The 15124-nt window shown below is 41.3% G+C and overlaps 1 protein-coding gene across 2 annotated transcripts in view; it reads left to right on the forward strand.

Annotated features, from left to right (window-relative positions):
• The window catches only part of C7 (complement C7), a 120469-nt gene that overhangs the window by 33614 nt on the left and 71731 nt on the right, over window positions 1-15124 (forward strand). For both annotated transcript variants that reach the window (XM_030193081.1, XM_030193082.1), the window contains exon 7: window positions 12092-12229. In XM_030193081.1, coding sequence (XP_030048941.1) covers window positions 12092-12229 — 138 coding nt within the window. The remainder of the gene's footprint in view (window positions 1-12091; window positions 12230-15124) is intronic.

Raw genomic sequence — 15124 nt, forward strand, 5'->3', positions numbered from 1 at the left:
AGGTTAGTGTTAGTGCAATGTGCACTTTGATTCGTGTTTAGCTTCCCTGCTTGTTTCCTTGTGGCTCCCCTGCTCCCCTGTTAGTTTCTGTTACTAGCTTTTCTGTAGGTTTAGTGCTTGGTTAGTTTAGTGCTGTGGGGCACAGCTGTAGCCAGGGTTGCCAGGTGGAAAATATTTTTCCAGCCTAAAGGAGCCCAAAATCCAGCCCAAAACCCGCCCAAACTCAAACCCCGCCCCTGACACCCCCGCCCCCGTGTCATCACCCCCGCCCCCGCCGTCATCAACCCCGCCCCCGCCGTCATCGGCCCCGCCTTCCCCGTCACTAACCCCGCCTCCCACGTCTCTAACCCCGCCTCCTACGTCTCTAACCCCGCCTCCCACGTCACTAACCCCGCCTCCCACGTCTCTAACCCCGCCTCCCACGTCACTAACCCCGCCTCCCACGTCACTAACCCCGCCTCCCACGTCACTAACCCCGCCCACCGCGGCCGAAAAAGCCACCTAAAAAAACCGCCCGAAGCACAAAAACCAGCCCAAAAAACCGCAACCCGCCGCGGGCAAAAATTTCCTGCGACGGGTCGCGGAAAACCGCCCAATTGGGCGGTAAAACCGCCCACCTGGCAACACTGGCTGTAGCTTGGTGTTTAGGAAGCACCTTTGCTAGTTTTTGTGTTTTTTCTTCCTTGTTTTTCCCGTGTGGCTCCCCGGTGTCCCTTTTAGTGCTAGGAGCACTTCTGGTTGTTTGGTGCATAGGAGCACCTTAGTTAGTTTAGAGTTGTAGAGCACTGCTTGTAGCTTGGTGCTTAGTAGCACCTGTGTTAGCTTTGTGTTTAGTTCCCTGCTCTGTTAGTTTAGGGCTTAGGAAGTCCCTTTGTTGATCAGGGCTTAGGAGCTCCTGTTAGTTTAGGGCTTAGGAAGTCCCTTTGTTGTGCAGGGCCTAGGAGCACCCTTGGTAGGATAGGGCTTAGGTTTGTCAGTTTAGGATTTAGGAGCACTTCAGTTAGTTGAGTACCTGGAGCACTCCTGCTTCAGCTTGTTCTAGTCCTGGTCCCTGTGTCATCCGGTATCCGGTAAGTCCTGCCGGCCACTCGAACCCTTGGGGTTCAACCCTTGGGGGGCAGTGGCTAAGTGCAGGTGAAGCTGTACGGACCAGTCCAGTGTGCTCCAGTCCAGTGTGCTCCAGTCCAGTGTGTTCCAGTCCAGTGTTCCAGTCCTGTGTTCTCCAGTCCGGGGTGTTCCAGCCCGGTGTGTTCCCGTCCAGTGTTCCAGTCCTGTGTCCTCCAGTCCAGGGGATTCCAGTCTATGTGTTCCGGCTCGCTGGGCAGTGCCTGCAGTCCCTGCCGGTGCCGGTGTGCTTGCCCAGTGTTGGTTGGTGGGTTTTGCCTGCTGCTGTCGCTCCTCGGCAGCAGCTCAAGCGCTCATATTTGCTCCAGAGCCCGGCCCCGTGGGCTCTGAACCTGAGAACCTGACAAAGGTCTTCTGAAGGGAGAGCATCACTGTTGAGAGGATGTGTCTCCATGGGTTTCTGCACAGGAGGGAAAGGTTAGGACTGATGTTGTAGTTGGAGATTCAATTATTAGGCATATAGATAGCTGGATGGCTGGTTGATGTGATGATCACCTGGTCACTTGCCTGCCTGGTGCGAAGGAGGCGGATCTCACGTGGCACCTAGTTAAGATTTTAGACAGTGCTAGAGAGGGCTGTCTTGGTTCATGTGGGTACCAGTGACATAGGAAAATGTGGGAGGGAGGTCCTGGAAGGCAAATTTAGGCTCTTAGGTAGAAACTTGAAATCTAGAACCTTTGGGGTAGCATTTTCAGAAACGCTCCCCGTTCCATGTGCAGGGCCTAAGAGACAGGCAGAGCTCAGGAGTCTCAATGCATGGATGAGGCGATGGTGCAGGGAGGAGAGTTTAAGATTTGTTAGGAACTGGACAACATTCTGGGGAAGGGGGAGCCTGTTCATTAATGATGGACTCCACCTTAACCAGGGTGGGACCAGGCTGCTGGCATCGACATTTAAAAAGGAGATAGAGCAACTTTTAAACTAGAAACTAGGGGAAGGCCGACAGTCACTCAAAAGTGGATGGTTCAGATCAAAGTTTCTTTCAAAGATATCAGCAAAATGGGGAAAATAGGGCATCCCAATAGTGAGGTGGCAATAGCGACCATAATAGACCAAGTGTCTTTAAATAAAAAGCAGACAGACTTTCAAGATTGCAAACTATCACTGTCGACTGCTGAGCAAGATGCAAATAGGAACAAACATAGTTTGAAATGTCTATATGTAAATGCCAGAAGCCTAAGAAATAAGATGAGAGAGTTAGAATATATTGCACTAAATGAAAAAATAGATATAATAGGCATCTCTGAGACCTGGTGGAAGGAGGATAACCAGTGGGACACTGTCATATCAGGATACAAATTATATTGCAGTGATATTGTGGATCAAATTGGTGGATGGGTAGCATTTTATGTTAAGGAGGGTCTTGAATCAACTAGATTAAAAGTTCTGCAGGACACACAACATATCTTAGAATCCCTATGGATTGAAATTGCATGTGTAAAGGGGAAAAAAGACAGTGGTAGGAATGTACTTGCGTCCACCTGGCCAGGATGAGTAGACAGATGTAGAAATGTTATCAGAAATTAGGGAGGCTAACAAACTGGGGAACACAATAATAATGGATGATTTCAATTGCCCCGGTATTGACTGGGCAAATGCAACATCAGGGCATGCTAAGGAGGTAAAATTCCATGATGAAATCAAGGACTGCTTTATGGATCAGCTGGTTCAGGAGCCGACAGGAGGAGGAAGAATTCTAGACCTAGTCCTTAGTGGAGCACATGATCTGGTGCAGGGGGTAATGGTGCTGGGGCTGCTTGATAACAGTGACTATAACATGATCAGATTTGATATAAGCTCTGGAGTAAGTACCACAGGAAATCCAATACTTTAGTATTTAACTTTCAAAAAGGAGACTATGATACAATGAAAAGAATGGTAAAAAAAAAACAACTTAGAGGAGCAACTGCAAAGGTCAAAAATTTACATCAGACATGGATGTTGTTCAAAAATATCATTCTGGAAGCCCAAACCAGATTTAATCCATGTATTAAAAAGGTGGAAGAAATGCCAAACAACAGCCGGCATGGTTAAAAAGTGAGGTGAAGGAAGCTATTAGAGCTAAACAAAAATCCTTCAGAAAATGGAAAAAGATCTGAATGAAAATAATAGGAAACAACATAAGGAATGGCAAGTCAAATGCAAAGCCCTGATAAGAAAGGCAAAGAGAGACTTTGAAAAGAAGATTGCGTTGGAGGCAAAGACACATAGAAAAACGTTTTTAGGTATATTAGAAGCAAGAAGCTGATAAAAGAGTCAGTTGGACCGCTAGATGACTGAGGGGTAAAAGGGGTACTCAGGGAAGACAAGGCCACAGGAGAGAGATTATATGAATTCTTTGCTTTGGTCTTCACCAAGGAAGATTTGAGAGAGATACCGGTGCCAGAAATGGTATTCAAAGCTGACGAGTCAGAGAAACTGAATCAAATCTTTGTAAACCTGGAAGATGTAATTGGGCAATTTGACAAAATTTAAGAGTAGCAAATCACCTGAACCAGATGGCATACATCCCAGATTGCTGATAGAATTGAAAATGAACTTGCAGAACTATTGTTAGTAATATGTCATTTATCCTTAAAATCAAGCATGGTACTGGAAGATTGGAGGGTGGCCAATGTAACACCAATTTTTAAAAAGGGTTCTAGAGGTGATCCCAGAAATTATAGACTGGTGAGCCTGAGGTTAGTGCCGGGCATAGGTGCCCGGTATAAGAGGCCTGCTGCAGCAAGATGGATCAGCTGTGGAGTCCCGCTGCTCTGGGGGGTTTAAATTGTTGATTTACCTCCATCCTCACAGCAGGAGCTGAAGTGAAAGCTCGTCTCTAGCCTTGTGTAGCCAGTTGTAGAAATTGGTTTATGGTTTAATTTGTTTACCTTACTGCTGGGAGAGCAGGGGGGGGGGGGGGGGGGGGGGGGGGGGGGGGGGTTGGCTGGAGGTGTCCTGGGTTGCCAGGGAGATATTTAACGAGGATGACTTCCTGACCTGTACTGAGGACAGATAGCAGCAGAATCGGATACTAGGCCAGCATGATCAGAAAAAGTCACCAGACAACAAAGGTAGAAAAGATCATTTTATTTTCATTATAGTGTTTGGAATATGTCCACTTTGAGAATCAGGTGCTCAACATTAAAAGTTTATATTTATTTACTTATTTATGGCATTTTATCCCACATTAAACATGAATTAGGGTGTTTGGCTCTAAATGATAATTGCGATGATATGATCCCTTGTTTCATATTGTTGACGGTCTGCGTTTTCCGTATGGGTGGTATATTGGTGTATTAGGTTCTGCCCAGTGTAATATTTATGGTACAGTAAGGTTCTGAGTGTGTTTTTGCACAAAGTTGTGCATAGTGTTTTGCAGTTGAGCGATTGTTGTTAGTATATGCTTTGAGCAGCCACTTTATTCTTTGACATATGATACATCTAATATCTAAATTTAATAAAAGGTATTAATTGTGACTTTTATTTTTATTTATTTATTTTTTTCTGTGTGTTATCAGACAATTATGGATTTAAGCTCCACCCCTGGCCCCACCCCTAACCCCGCCCCCTTTAGCCTCCCCAAACAGTTGGGCAACCGACCACCTATGGTGCCGGGCAAAATGTTAGAGACTATTATAAAGAACAAAATTACAGATCAAATTCAACAGCATGGATTAATGAGACAAAGCCAACATGGATTTAGTGAAGGGAAATCTTGCCTCACCAATCTACTACATTTCTTTGAAGGGTTGAACAAACATGTGGATAAAGGTGAGCCAGTCGATATTGTGTATCTGGATTGTCAAAACGCATTTGACAAAGTACCTCATGAAAGATTCCAGAGGAAACTGGAAAGTCATGGAATAGGATGTAGTGTTCTATTGTGGATTAAAAACTGGTTAAATGATAGAAAACAGAGAGGAGGGTTAAATGGTCAATATTTCCAATGGAGAAGGGTAGATAGTGGGGTCCTGCAGGTGTCTGTACTAGGACCGCTGCTTTTTAACATATTTATAAATTATCTAGAGATGGGAATAACTAGTAAGGAAATTAAATTTGCTGATGACACAAAGTTATTCAAAGTTGTTAAATTGCAAGAGGATTATGAAAAATTGCAAGAAGATCTTACGAGACTGGGACACTGAGCATCCAAATGGCAGATGACGTTTAATATGAGCAAGTACAAAGTGATTCATGTGGGAAAATGAACCTGAACTATAGTTATGTGGTGCAAGGTTTCCCATTAGGAGTCACCAATCAGGAAAAGGATCTAGGTGTCATCGTTGATGATACGTTGAAACCTTCTGCTCCTTGTGTAGCGGTGGCTAGGAAAGCAAATAGAATGTTAGGTATTATTAGGAAAAGAGTAGAAAACAAAAATGAGATTGTGTAATGCCTTTATATCGCTCGATGGTGTGATAGCACCTCGAGTACTGTGTACAATTCTGTTCACCGCATCTCAAAAAAAGATATAGTGGAATTAGAAAAGTTACAGAGAAGGGCAACAAAAATGATAAAGGGGATTTGAAAACTTTCCTATGAGGAAAGGCTAAAGTGGTTAGGGCTGTTCAGCTTGGAGAAAAAATGGCTGAGGGGAGATATGATAGATGTCTATAAAATAATAAGTGGAGTGGAAGAGGTAGACGTGAATCGCTTGTTTACTTTTTCCAAAAATACTAGGACTAGGGGGCACACAATGAAGCTACAAAGTAGTAATTTTAAAACAAATTGGAGAAAATATTTCTTCACACAACGTGTAATTAAACTCTGGAATTCATTGCCAGAGATTGTTGTAAAAGCAGTTAGCTTAGCGGGGTTTAAAAAAGGTTTGGATAACTTCTTAAGAGAAAAGCCCATAAGCCATTATTAAAACGGAAGTGGGGAAAATCCACTGCTTATTTCTAGGATAAGCACCATAATGTTTTGGGATCTTGCCAGGTGCTTGTGACCTGGGTTGTCCACTGTTGGAAATAGGATACTGGGCTTGATGGACCTTTGGTCTGTCCCAGTATGGCAGTACTTATGTGTTGGATTATTTGTAGTAAATAATTAGCAGATCTTAGTACACACAGCTTCAGCTTTAGAAATGTTAATTTCTTTCTTCATCTCTCTCTCATTCACCCCAGAATAATTCACTGCTGAGTCACTTTAAAGTTGAAGTAACAAAACATCTGTTTACTCACAGTTTGTAGTTAGATTATAATCAGACAGGCTTATATATACATATTACTATACATTTGTATTATCAGCTCCTTCCATGTGCTTAGATGGTAATGGATGCTCACACCACCATAGATCCTCTCAGGTTAGGAGAGATCATGAGCTCCATGTGCTCCATGTGCTGCATGTGCTGCATCTAACCCCTACAGGAAGTTGCATAGCTGTGTGACCTCTCTAAGTAATTCACATCAGAGGTCACAGAGTAATCACAGAGAAATAATAGGTGACAGGCAATGCATGTAAAATACAATTACATTCCAACAAACCCCTTCTCATGCATAACTGTCATGCAATTATTTATTCATACAAAGTCCAAGCTTTATACGCAGATTCACAAAATGTTCTCTGGATAACGGTTTGGTCATGATGTCAGCTGTCATCTCACTGGTGTGACAATAGTGTAGACTGATGACCCCTTCTTTCGCCAACTCTCGCACGTTGTGGTATTTCGTTGCGATGTGCTTGGTGCGTGACTGAACCTTGTCATTCTGTGACAGTCGGATGCAGCTCTGATTATCTTCCATTATCTGGATTGGTCTCTTTTCAGCTATTCCGAAATCCAGCAAAAGTTTTTCAATCCACATCAGTTCTCTGCACGCTTCCGATACGGCCACGTATTCAGCTTCTGTAGAAGACAAACTCACAATACTTTGTTTATGACTGGCCCATGAAATTTGTACATTTCCATACATAAACACATATCCACTTGTGGATTTATAATCAGAATGATCCCCTGCCCAATCTGAATCACAGTAACATATTAGTTTTGGATTACTATTGGCTGAAATCTTTAATTTACAATCAATGGTACCCTTTAAATACCTTACCATCCTTTTAACTGCAGTCCAATCTGATTTGGTAGGTGAGCTGACCCTTCTGCTCAAAATTCCTACTGCATTTGCTATATCAGCCCTGTATGTGGTAGCTAGATATAAAAGCTTACCTATGGCTGATCTATATTGGATGTTATCTGGTAAAGGTTCTCTTACTGTTTCATCCTTCAGAAAATCAGTGATCATGGGAGTGCTTACAACTTGGGCATCTTGCATACCTAAACTTTCAATAAGCTCATTTATTTTCTGCTTCTGGCTTAGAAGATAAGAACCATCATTTTGTTTCTCAATTTCTATACCAAGATAGTATGACACATTACCCAGTTCTTTTATCTCAACATTGTGGTTTAAACACTTTACAATGTCCTTGTACTCTTGCTCACTTTTGCTTGCAATGAGCAGATCATCAACAAAAGCTAAAATGTATGCATATTGTCCATTTGTGCACCTAGTGTACAAACATTTATCTGCTTCACCTTGCTTAAATCCTAAATTTGTCAATATTTCATGCAATTTTTCATTCCAACATTCTGCACTTTGCTTTAATCCATAAAGACCTTTGTTTAATTTACACACTAGCTGTCTTTGTTTTGTATTTATGAAACCTGTTGGCTGTTCCATGTACAAGTCTTCAGTTATATCTCCGTGAAGAAACGCTGTTTTCACATCAATGTGTTTGACTTGCATGCCTTTTGAGACTGCAATGCTCAGAAGTGTTCTGATTGTCGTGTGTTTCACTACAGGTGCAAACACTTCATCAAAATCTTCTCCATATTTTTGAAGATATCCCTTTGCGACTAATCTGGCTTTATACCTTTCCACTTTTCCTTGTGCATTCCTTTTTAACTTGAATACCCATTTGCATCCTATAGCTTTCTTGCCAGGAGGTAATTTTGTAAGAATCCAAGTATTATTTTTATCCAATGCATCAATTTCTTCTTGTGCAGCTTTATGCCATTCAGCAGCTTCTTCTGCTGGCATTTTCTCAATCTCATCCCATGTTAAGGGCTCTTGAGCTTCTGCTGACTTTGTTAGGTAAGACAGTCTTGGGGGTGGAACACCTTTGTTTTCCCTGGATGAGCGTCTGACAACAGGTTGGTCTGACCTTTCCGCATCCTCTAAATCTGAGAGTCCTTCTCCAATTGATTCCCCTTCTCCAACTGTACTGTCTTCTTCAATGATCCTTTCTGTGTCTGTTTCCTCTGCCTGTTCCTCGTTAGATACAGATGAGTTGCTTTCAGACATCTGCCTTGGTATGGCATTTATATACACTGGCATGTCTATTATGGTTCTAGTTTCATATTCTGGATGATAAGGCTCATCTGGGATAATCCAGCCTTTATCAACCCTTTTGTTTTCATCAAAATATGTAACATGTCTTATGCCAACAATGCCAGTTTTCAGATTCAAAATTCTATATCCTTTGTGTCCTGGAGCATAGCCAACTAAAATGCCCCTTTCTGTTGTGGAATCCAGCTTATGCCTTCTTTGCTTTGGTATATGAGCATATGCTGTACTTCCAAATGTTCTTATGTGTGACAGGTTTGGCTTCCTACCATGCCATGTCTCATGTGGTGTGCGCTCAGCGCCTTTAGTTGGCATTCTGTTTTGTAGGTACACTGCTGTGAGAATGGCTTCCCCCCATAGTCTTTTAGGGAGATTGCTATCTGACAGCATACATCTGGTCATTTCCACAAGTGACCTAAATTTTCTCTCTGCAACAGAATTTTGCTCTGGTGTATAAGCTACTGTTGTGATATGCTGAATGCCTTCTTGTTCTAGAAATGTGCGCATGCTTTGTGAAGTGAACTCACCACCATTGTCGGTCTGAAGAACCTTTGGTTTTCTTTCAAATTTATTGCTCACCATGGCTACGTATTTCTTCAGCATGTCTGTGACTTGACTTTTCTCTTTCAGCAAATAGGCCACACAATATCTAGAGAAATCATCCAAGAATATTAGCACAAATCTGTTATTTCCCAATGATGGGATATTAAACGGTCCACATAAGTCACTGTGTATTAAGTCCAGCACTTTATTACTCCTATTTCCTGTGTATGCAGGAAATGAGGGTCTCACACCTTTTTGAGTAACACAGTCTATGCATTTCTCCATTTTACCAGCATCTGCACTTATCTGAATGCCGGTGGCCAGTTGCTTACTGTAAAGATCCTGGATCACCTTAGAATCACGATGTCCCAGGCGGCGGTGCCAGATTTCCAGACTACATTTACCATCATTCTTCCTTACTTGCGCCATATGTGAGGCTTCACCTGAAATGCTCAGTTTATAAACATCATTATGCATAAAAGCTTCAGCATACACTTCATCATTTTTAGAGATTGTGCACTTACTGTTTTCAAAATGAATCACAAATCCCTTCTTATCTAATGTAGATACACTAAGCATATTGCAAACTGCTTGGGGAATATACAAGACATCACTTACAGGAATTTCTTTAACTTCATTAGACACTTTGCATTTTAAGAATCCAATACCTTTTGCTTGGATCTTAGCAGTCCCTGCGTTTGCAGTTTTAAGAATACCTTCCTCTGGACACATTTCCTGAAAGAAATCCTTAGAATTGGTTAAATGGCATGTGCTCCCTGAATCCAAAATCCAAGTACTTTCATTTGAATTATTATTTACCATAGTCAAAGATTTTTCTGCCATTAGAAAACCCTTGTGTTTATCTTTGTCCTTCATACATTTCCTGGTTTGAAAATTCTTTAGTTCCATTGGCTTAGGTGAGCTAGAGGGAGTGTTTTGTGTTTCCTTACACCATTTAGATACATGTCCCTCCTTTCCACATGAGTAGCAAATCAGCTTGCCCTTGGGTGGAGTTTTCCCATAGCTCCGCCTTCCTCTGTTCTTTGCCAAGAAATTTGTTTCATTTCTCTCTGACTTGCTTTGAGAACACATCTCCTCAGAATCATTTATTATGCATTCCTGCCTTAGTTTTGATGTTGCCTGTTCAAAAGATTGCCCTTCAATGGCCTCATTTACAGACCTAAAAACATCAAACTTCTTTGATAGTGAGGTAAAAAGAAATGCTCTTTTCAATGCATCACACATGGGAATTCCAGAAAGTTCTAGCTTTTGAAATGAAGACATAAGATGCATAATGTGATCATTACATTTACTTTTATCCCTTAATTTGGTTTCATTCAACTCTGCCAACCAAATTGGTTGCTGCTTTGCATATGTAGTTGCATACATAGTTCTCAGTTTATATAAAATGTCCTTTGGTGTATCTTTTCCCTCCACTAATATGGCTTGTTTCTCTGAGAGAGCTTCCAAAAGCATGCACTTCACATAATAGTTTGCATTGTCCCATTCAGCCATATTTTCAGCTGTTCTGTCTTGATCTAAGCATATATTTAATCTTTTTGCTCGAAGGAGACATATGAATCTTAATTCCCACTTCTGATAATTAAACTCAGTTAATCTAGGCACCTTGAGAGAATAGAAAAATGGTGAATTTCTTCCCTCAGCCATTTTCTTAGCCTTCTGTCTGCTGTGTGGGGGGAGAGAGAGACAGACTGAATCTTTCCTTTAAAACTTAAGAGAAAAAATGTGGCCTTTTTTTCTGCCTGGTAATATTTCTCTTCTTTTTCAATTCCTGGCCCTGGGCCCATAACCCTTTTGTTGGATTATTTGTAGTAAATAATTAGCAGATCTTAGTACACACAGCTTCAGCTTTAGAAATGTTAATTTCTTTCTTCATCTCTCTCTCATTCACCCCAGAATAATTCACTGCTGAGTCACTTTAAAGTTGAAGTAACAAAACATCTGTTTACTCACAGTTTGTAGTTAGATTATAATCAGACAGGCTTATATATACATATTACTATACATTTGTATTATCAGCTCCTTCCATGTGCTTAGATGGTAATGGATGCTCACACCACCATAGATCCTCTCAGGTTAGGAGAGATCATGAGCTCCATGTGCTCCATGTGCTGCATGTGCTGCATCTAACCCCTACAGGAAGTTGCATAGCTGTGTGACCTCTCTAAGTAATTCACATCAGAGGTCACAGAGTAATCACAGAGAAATAATAGGTGACAGGCAATGCATGTAAAATACAATTACATTCCAACATTATGTACTTAGGTACCTTTATAGAATACTAATGTAACCAGGTATTGGTGCGCCTAACTTTTATGCACGCGCTGTTACACCAGTCATTTTCCTGGCATAACTGTGAGGGGTTAAATGCAGCAGACGTGTGCACAACTTACAGTATTCTCTAAGTTATGTGTATAAGTTGGATCATTGCCCATGCCCTGCCCCTATGAAATCCCTCTTGAAAATATATGTTATGTAATTTAAGTGGGTATTGCAGAATAGCAATAGACACTGTACTGGCACTTTTCAAGAAGGAACTGAAAACTTACTTTTTTTCTTCATGTATATGGGCCAATGGAACAATGAAGACAACAGCTGAAGTTTTGATTATGTTACCGCTGTGAATTCTGATGTTTTGACTTTACAGGATTTTGTTCATTTTTTTTGTATCATCATTATTTATTCCTTTGTGATGTCTTGTTTATTATGTATGTGATTTGTTCCTTGTTTAGAATTTTTATGATAATTTTTTTATTACATTTGTACCCCACGCTTTCCCACTTATGGCAGGCTCAATGCGGCGGGCAATGGAGGGTTAAGTGACTTGCCCAGAGTCACAAGGAGCTGCCTGTGCTGGGAATCGAACTCAGTTCCTCAGTTCCCCAGGACCAAAGTCCACCACCCTAACCACTAGGCCACTCCTAGTGCATTTAAGTGCTAATATCCTAGAGATTTATAAAATATGTAAGGGGTGCATAAATGTGGATGCCTAGATTGTAGAATTGCCCTTTAAATGCATCATATAATACTGCAGAACCAAACCAATTGCCATAAATAATATTTTTTTTATATTTCAGGTGGAAATCAAGAATGATTTTAACTATGAATTCTATGACAGTAGCTGGTCCTATGTCAAAACTACCGAAAGAAATGTCTGGACAAACTATCGGGAAAGTGAACATGAATATCATAAGTTTACTAAAAATGAAGAGAAGGTAGGCATCTCTGAGGTCTTTCTTTGTGAGCATCATGTATTGTTATCCTGTGTTTGAAAACAAGATAAAAGGGTGACATAAAATATTATGTTTTCTATGCTGGGATCCCTCTTTCTCAATGTGGAGACAGGCGTATCAGACAATTCCTCACAAGGGAGCTCTTCCGTACCCTCACTCACTGGTTGGTCCTCTCATATAGACTACTGTAGTGGAATTTATGCTGGTTGCCGAAACTTCATTCTGAACAAACTCCAGACTGCTCAAAACACAGCTGCAAGGCTAATATTAGGCAAATCACGCTTTGAACATGCTCAACTTCTTTGTTTTAACCTACATTGGCTCCCCATTATAGATCGTATTACCTTTAAAATCTGCTTACTGACTCATAAGATAATATATGGGGAACCTCCTGCCTACATGCTAGATTTGATAGATCTTCCACTCAGAAATGCTTCAGTGACTTCTCGATCCTACCTTAACCTACACTATCCAAGCTGCAAGTCTGTTAAATATAAATTACTCTTTTCCTCTTCCTTCTCCTACGTCAGCCCAAAGTCCTGGAACGGTCTACCTAGATATCTAAAAGAGATTGACGACCACCAGCTTTTTAAGAATTCTTTAAAAACATTTTTATTCTAGAAAGCTTACCCAATCAATAGCATTAAGTCCTCACCTTCTTTATATTGACTACACCTGTTTTACCACCGACTGCATCAACCTCGTCATGCACCCTTTATTATCTTCATGTTCTACTCGTTTTTCTGTCTATTTGTATCATTATCCTCATTGAGGTGTAAGCTTATGCAACCCTGTAAGCCACATTGTGCCCGCTCTAGTGGGAAAATTTGGGGTATAAAGGTACTAAAAATAAATAAATAAATAATAATGGAGACTCCAGCCATTACAAAATACCACTAACCACTTTCTTCGCAAAGCACGAAACTGGGTTCATATCACACCTTTGTTGAAAGACTTACACTGGCTCCAGGTACATAAGTACATAAGTATTGCCAAACTGGGAAAGACCATAGGTCCATCGAGCCCAGCATCCTGTTTCCAACGGTGGCCAGTCCAGGTCACAAATACCCGGCAAGATCCCAAAACATTTTATACTGCTTATCCCAGAAATAGTGGATTTTCCCAAGTCCATTTAATAACGGTCTATGGACTTTTCCTTTAGGAAGCTGTCCAAACCTTTTTTTAAACTCCGCTAAGCTTACCACCTTTACCACATTCTCTGGCAACGAATTCCAGAGTTTAATTACACGTTGAGTGAGGAAATTCTTTCTCCGATTCATTTTAAATTTACTACATTGTAGCTTCATCGCATGCCCCCTAGTCCTAGTATTTTTGGAAAGCGTGAACAGATGCTTCAGAGGTAGAGTTTTGTGTTCAGTTTAACATACAGTATTAGCCTTGGCCTTTTGGGCACTGCATGAAGGCAAACCTACTTATCTTGCATCACTCGCTGTACTGTACACCTAATGCAATCTCTTAATGATTATAGGGCCCTTTTTACCAAGCTGCAGCAAAAGGGGGCCAGTGCTGGCGTCAGGGTGTGTTTTACACGCACACCGAAGCCCTCTTTTACCGCAGCTGGTAAAAGGGAAGTCTTGTTTTCCTATAGGAAATGGCTGTGCAGCAAGTAAAGCACTTTTGGAGGGAGCCCTTACCGCCAACCATTGAGGGCTCCCTCATTAACCTGGTGGCAACCGGGTAGCACACAGCACTGCCCAATTACCAGCGGGTACACTCCGGCACTACAGAAATAAATACATTTTTGAAGGGCTGGAAATGACGGTATGTTAGGGGTTGGAAATACCACCAGGCTGCTGCAGTAGCCTGGCAGTACTTCCTGTATAGCGAGCAGTAAGCCCATGTTGGGCTTACCGCTGCTTAGTAAAAGGAGCCCATAGATTGGTTGTCTGAGGCCTGAAATTGGCCCATTTGGTTTCATCTAGACAACGTGCTTTCATTTTTTTTTGTCACACACTGTATGGTATCTCTAAATCACTATGCTCTGAGCTGGATATGATGGTGCACTAGGGGTGGGAAGTGCCCACAGGCTGCTGCGGTAGCCCAGCGGTACTTCCTGTTTAGCGAGCGGTAAGCTCGCATTGTGCTTACTGCCACTTAGTAAAAGGGGCTCTGAGTTATGTGCATTGTTATAGAATATGCTCAATTTCCATATGGAAATCTTAGCGAGATATATAGAATCCGGGGGTATGTGTGCTTAAAAAACACTTTACCTATGCTAATCGGCTATCTGAGAATTGCTCTCCCTAAATGCAGCAAAAAATCCATGTTTTCCACAGCATTAATTCTTTCTGTCCCTTTAAGAAGAGGTGATCTCAGGAGCACTATTTTGTTTGGAGAGGAAGTAATACGAATTGGCTGCATTTTCAATCTACATGTATTATTTTTCATGCAAAATGTATTTAGAGGAAAAGCAAGTTTGGGGTACCCCTCACTTATTCAATACTCATGTTTTAATTATTCCCACAATAAATGTAACTCCCTAATCCCTTATTTGTTCTGTTTGTCTGTCTTGAATAGTTTGTAAGCTCTGCTGAGCAGGGATAATCTCTTAAGTGTATACAGTACTTCATATGTTTAGTAGCGCTATAGAAAAGATGTTGTAAGTAGTAGTGTTACCCACAGTCAAGTTTCAAGGTGAAAGTAACCATGTAATTTTCCTTGAAAACCTGAGTCAAAATCCATGGGTACAAAAGCCCCTTCATTTTGACTCAAAATGCATAGTTTGAAAATTGCTCTATTTTGAAACTGAGAATGCAATTCAAAATCATTGGTGGAAAAGTAGATGAACTGTATATGTTACATCTGTTGCATGGCCAATGGGAATCCATCTTTCATTGTGTAACAAGAAAGGGCAGA

Source organism: Microcaecilia unicolor, chromosome 2 (genome assembly GCF_901765095.1).
Source record: "Microcaecilia unicolor chromosome 2, aMicUni1.1, whole genome shotgun sequence".
NCBI classification, from domain to species: Eukaryota; Metazoa; Chordata; class Amphibia; order Gymnophiona; family Siphonopidae; genus Microcaecilia; species Microcaecilia unicolor.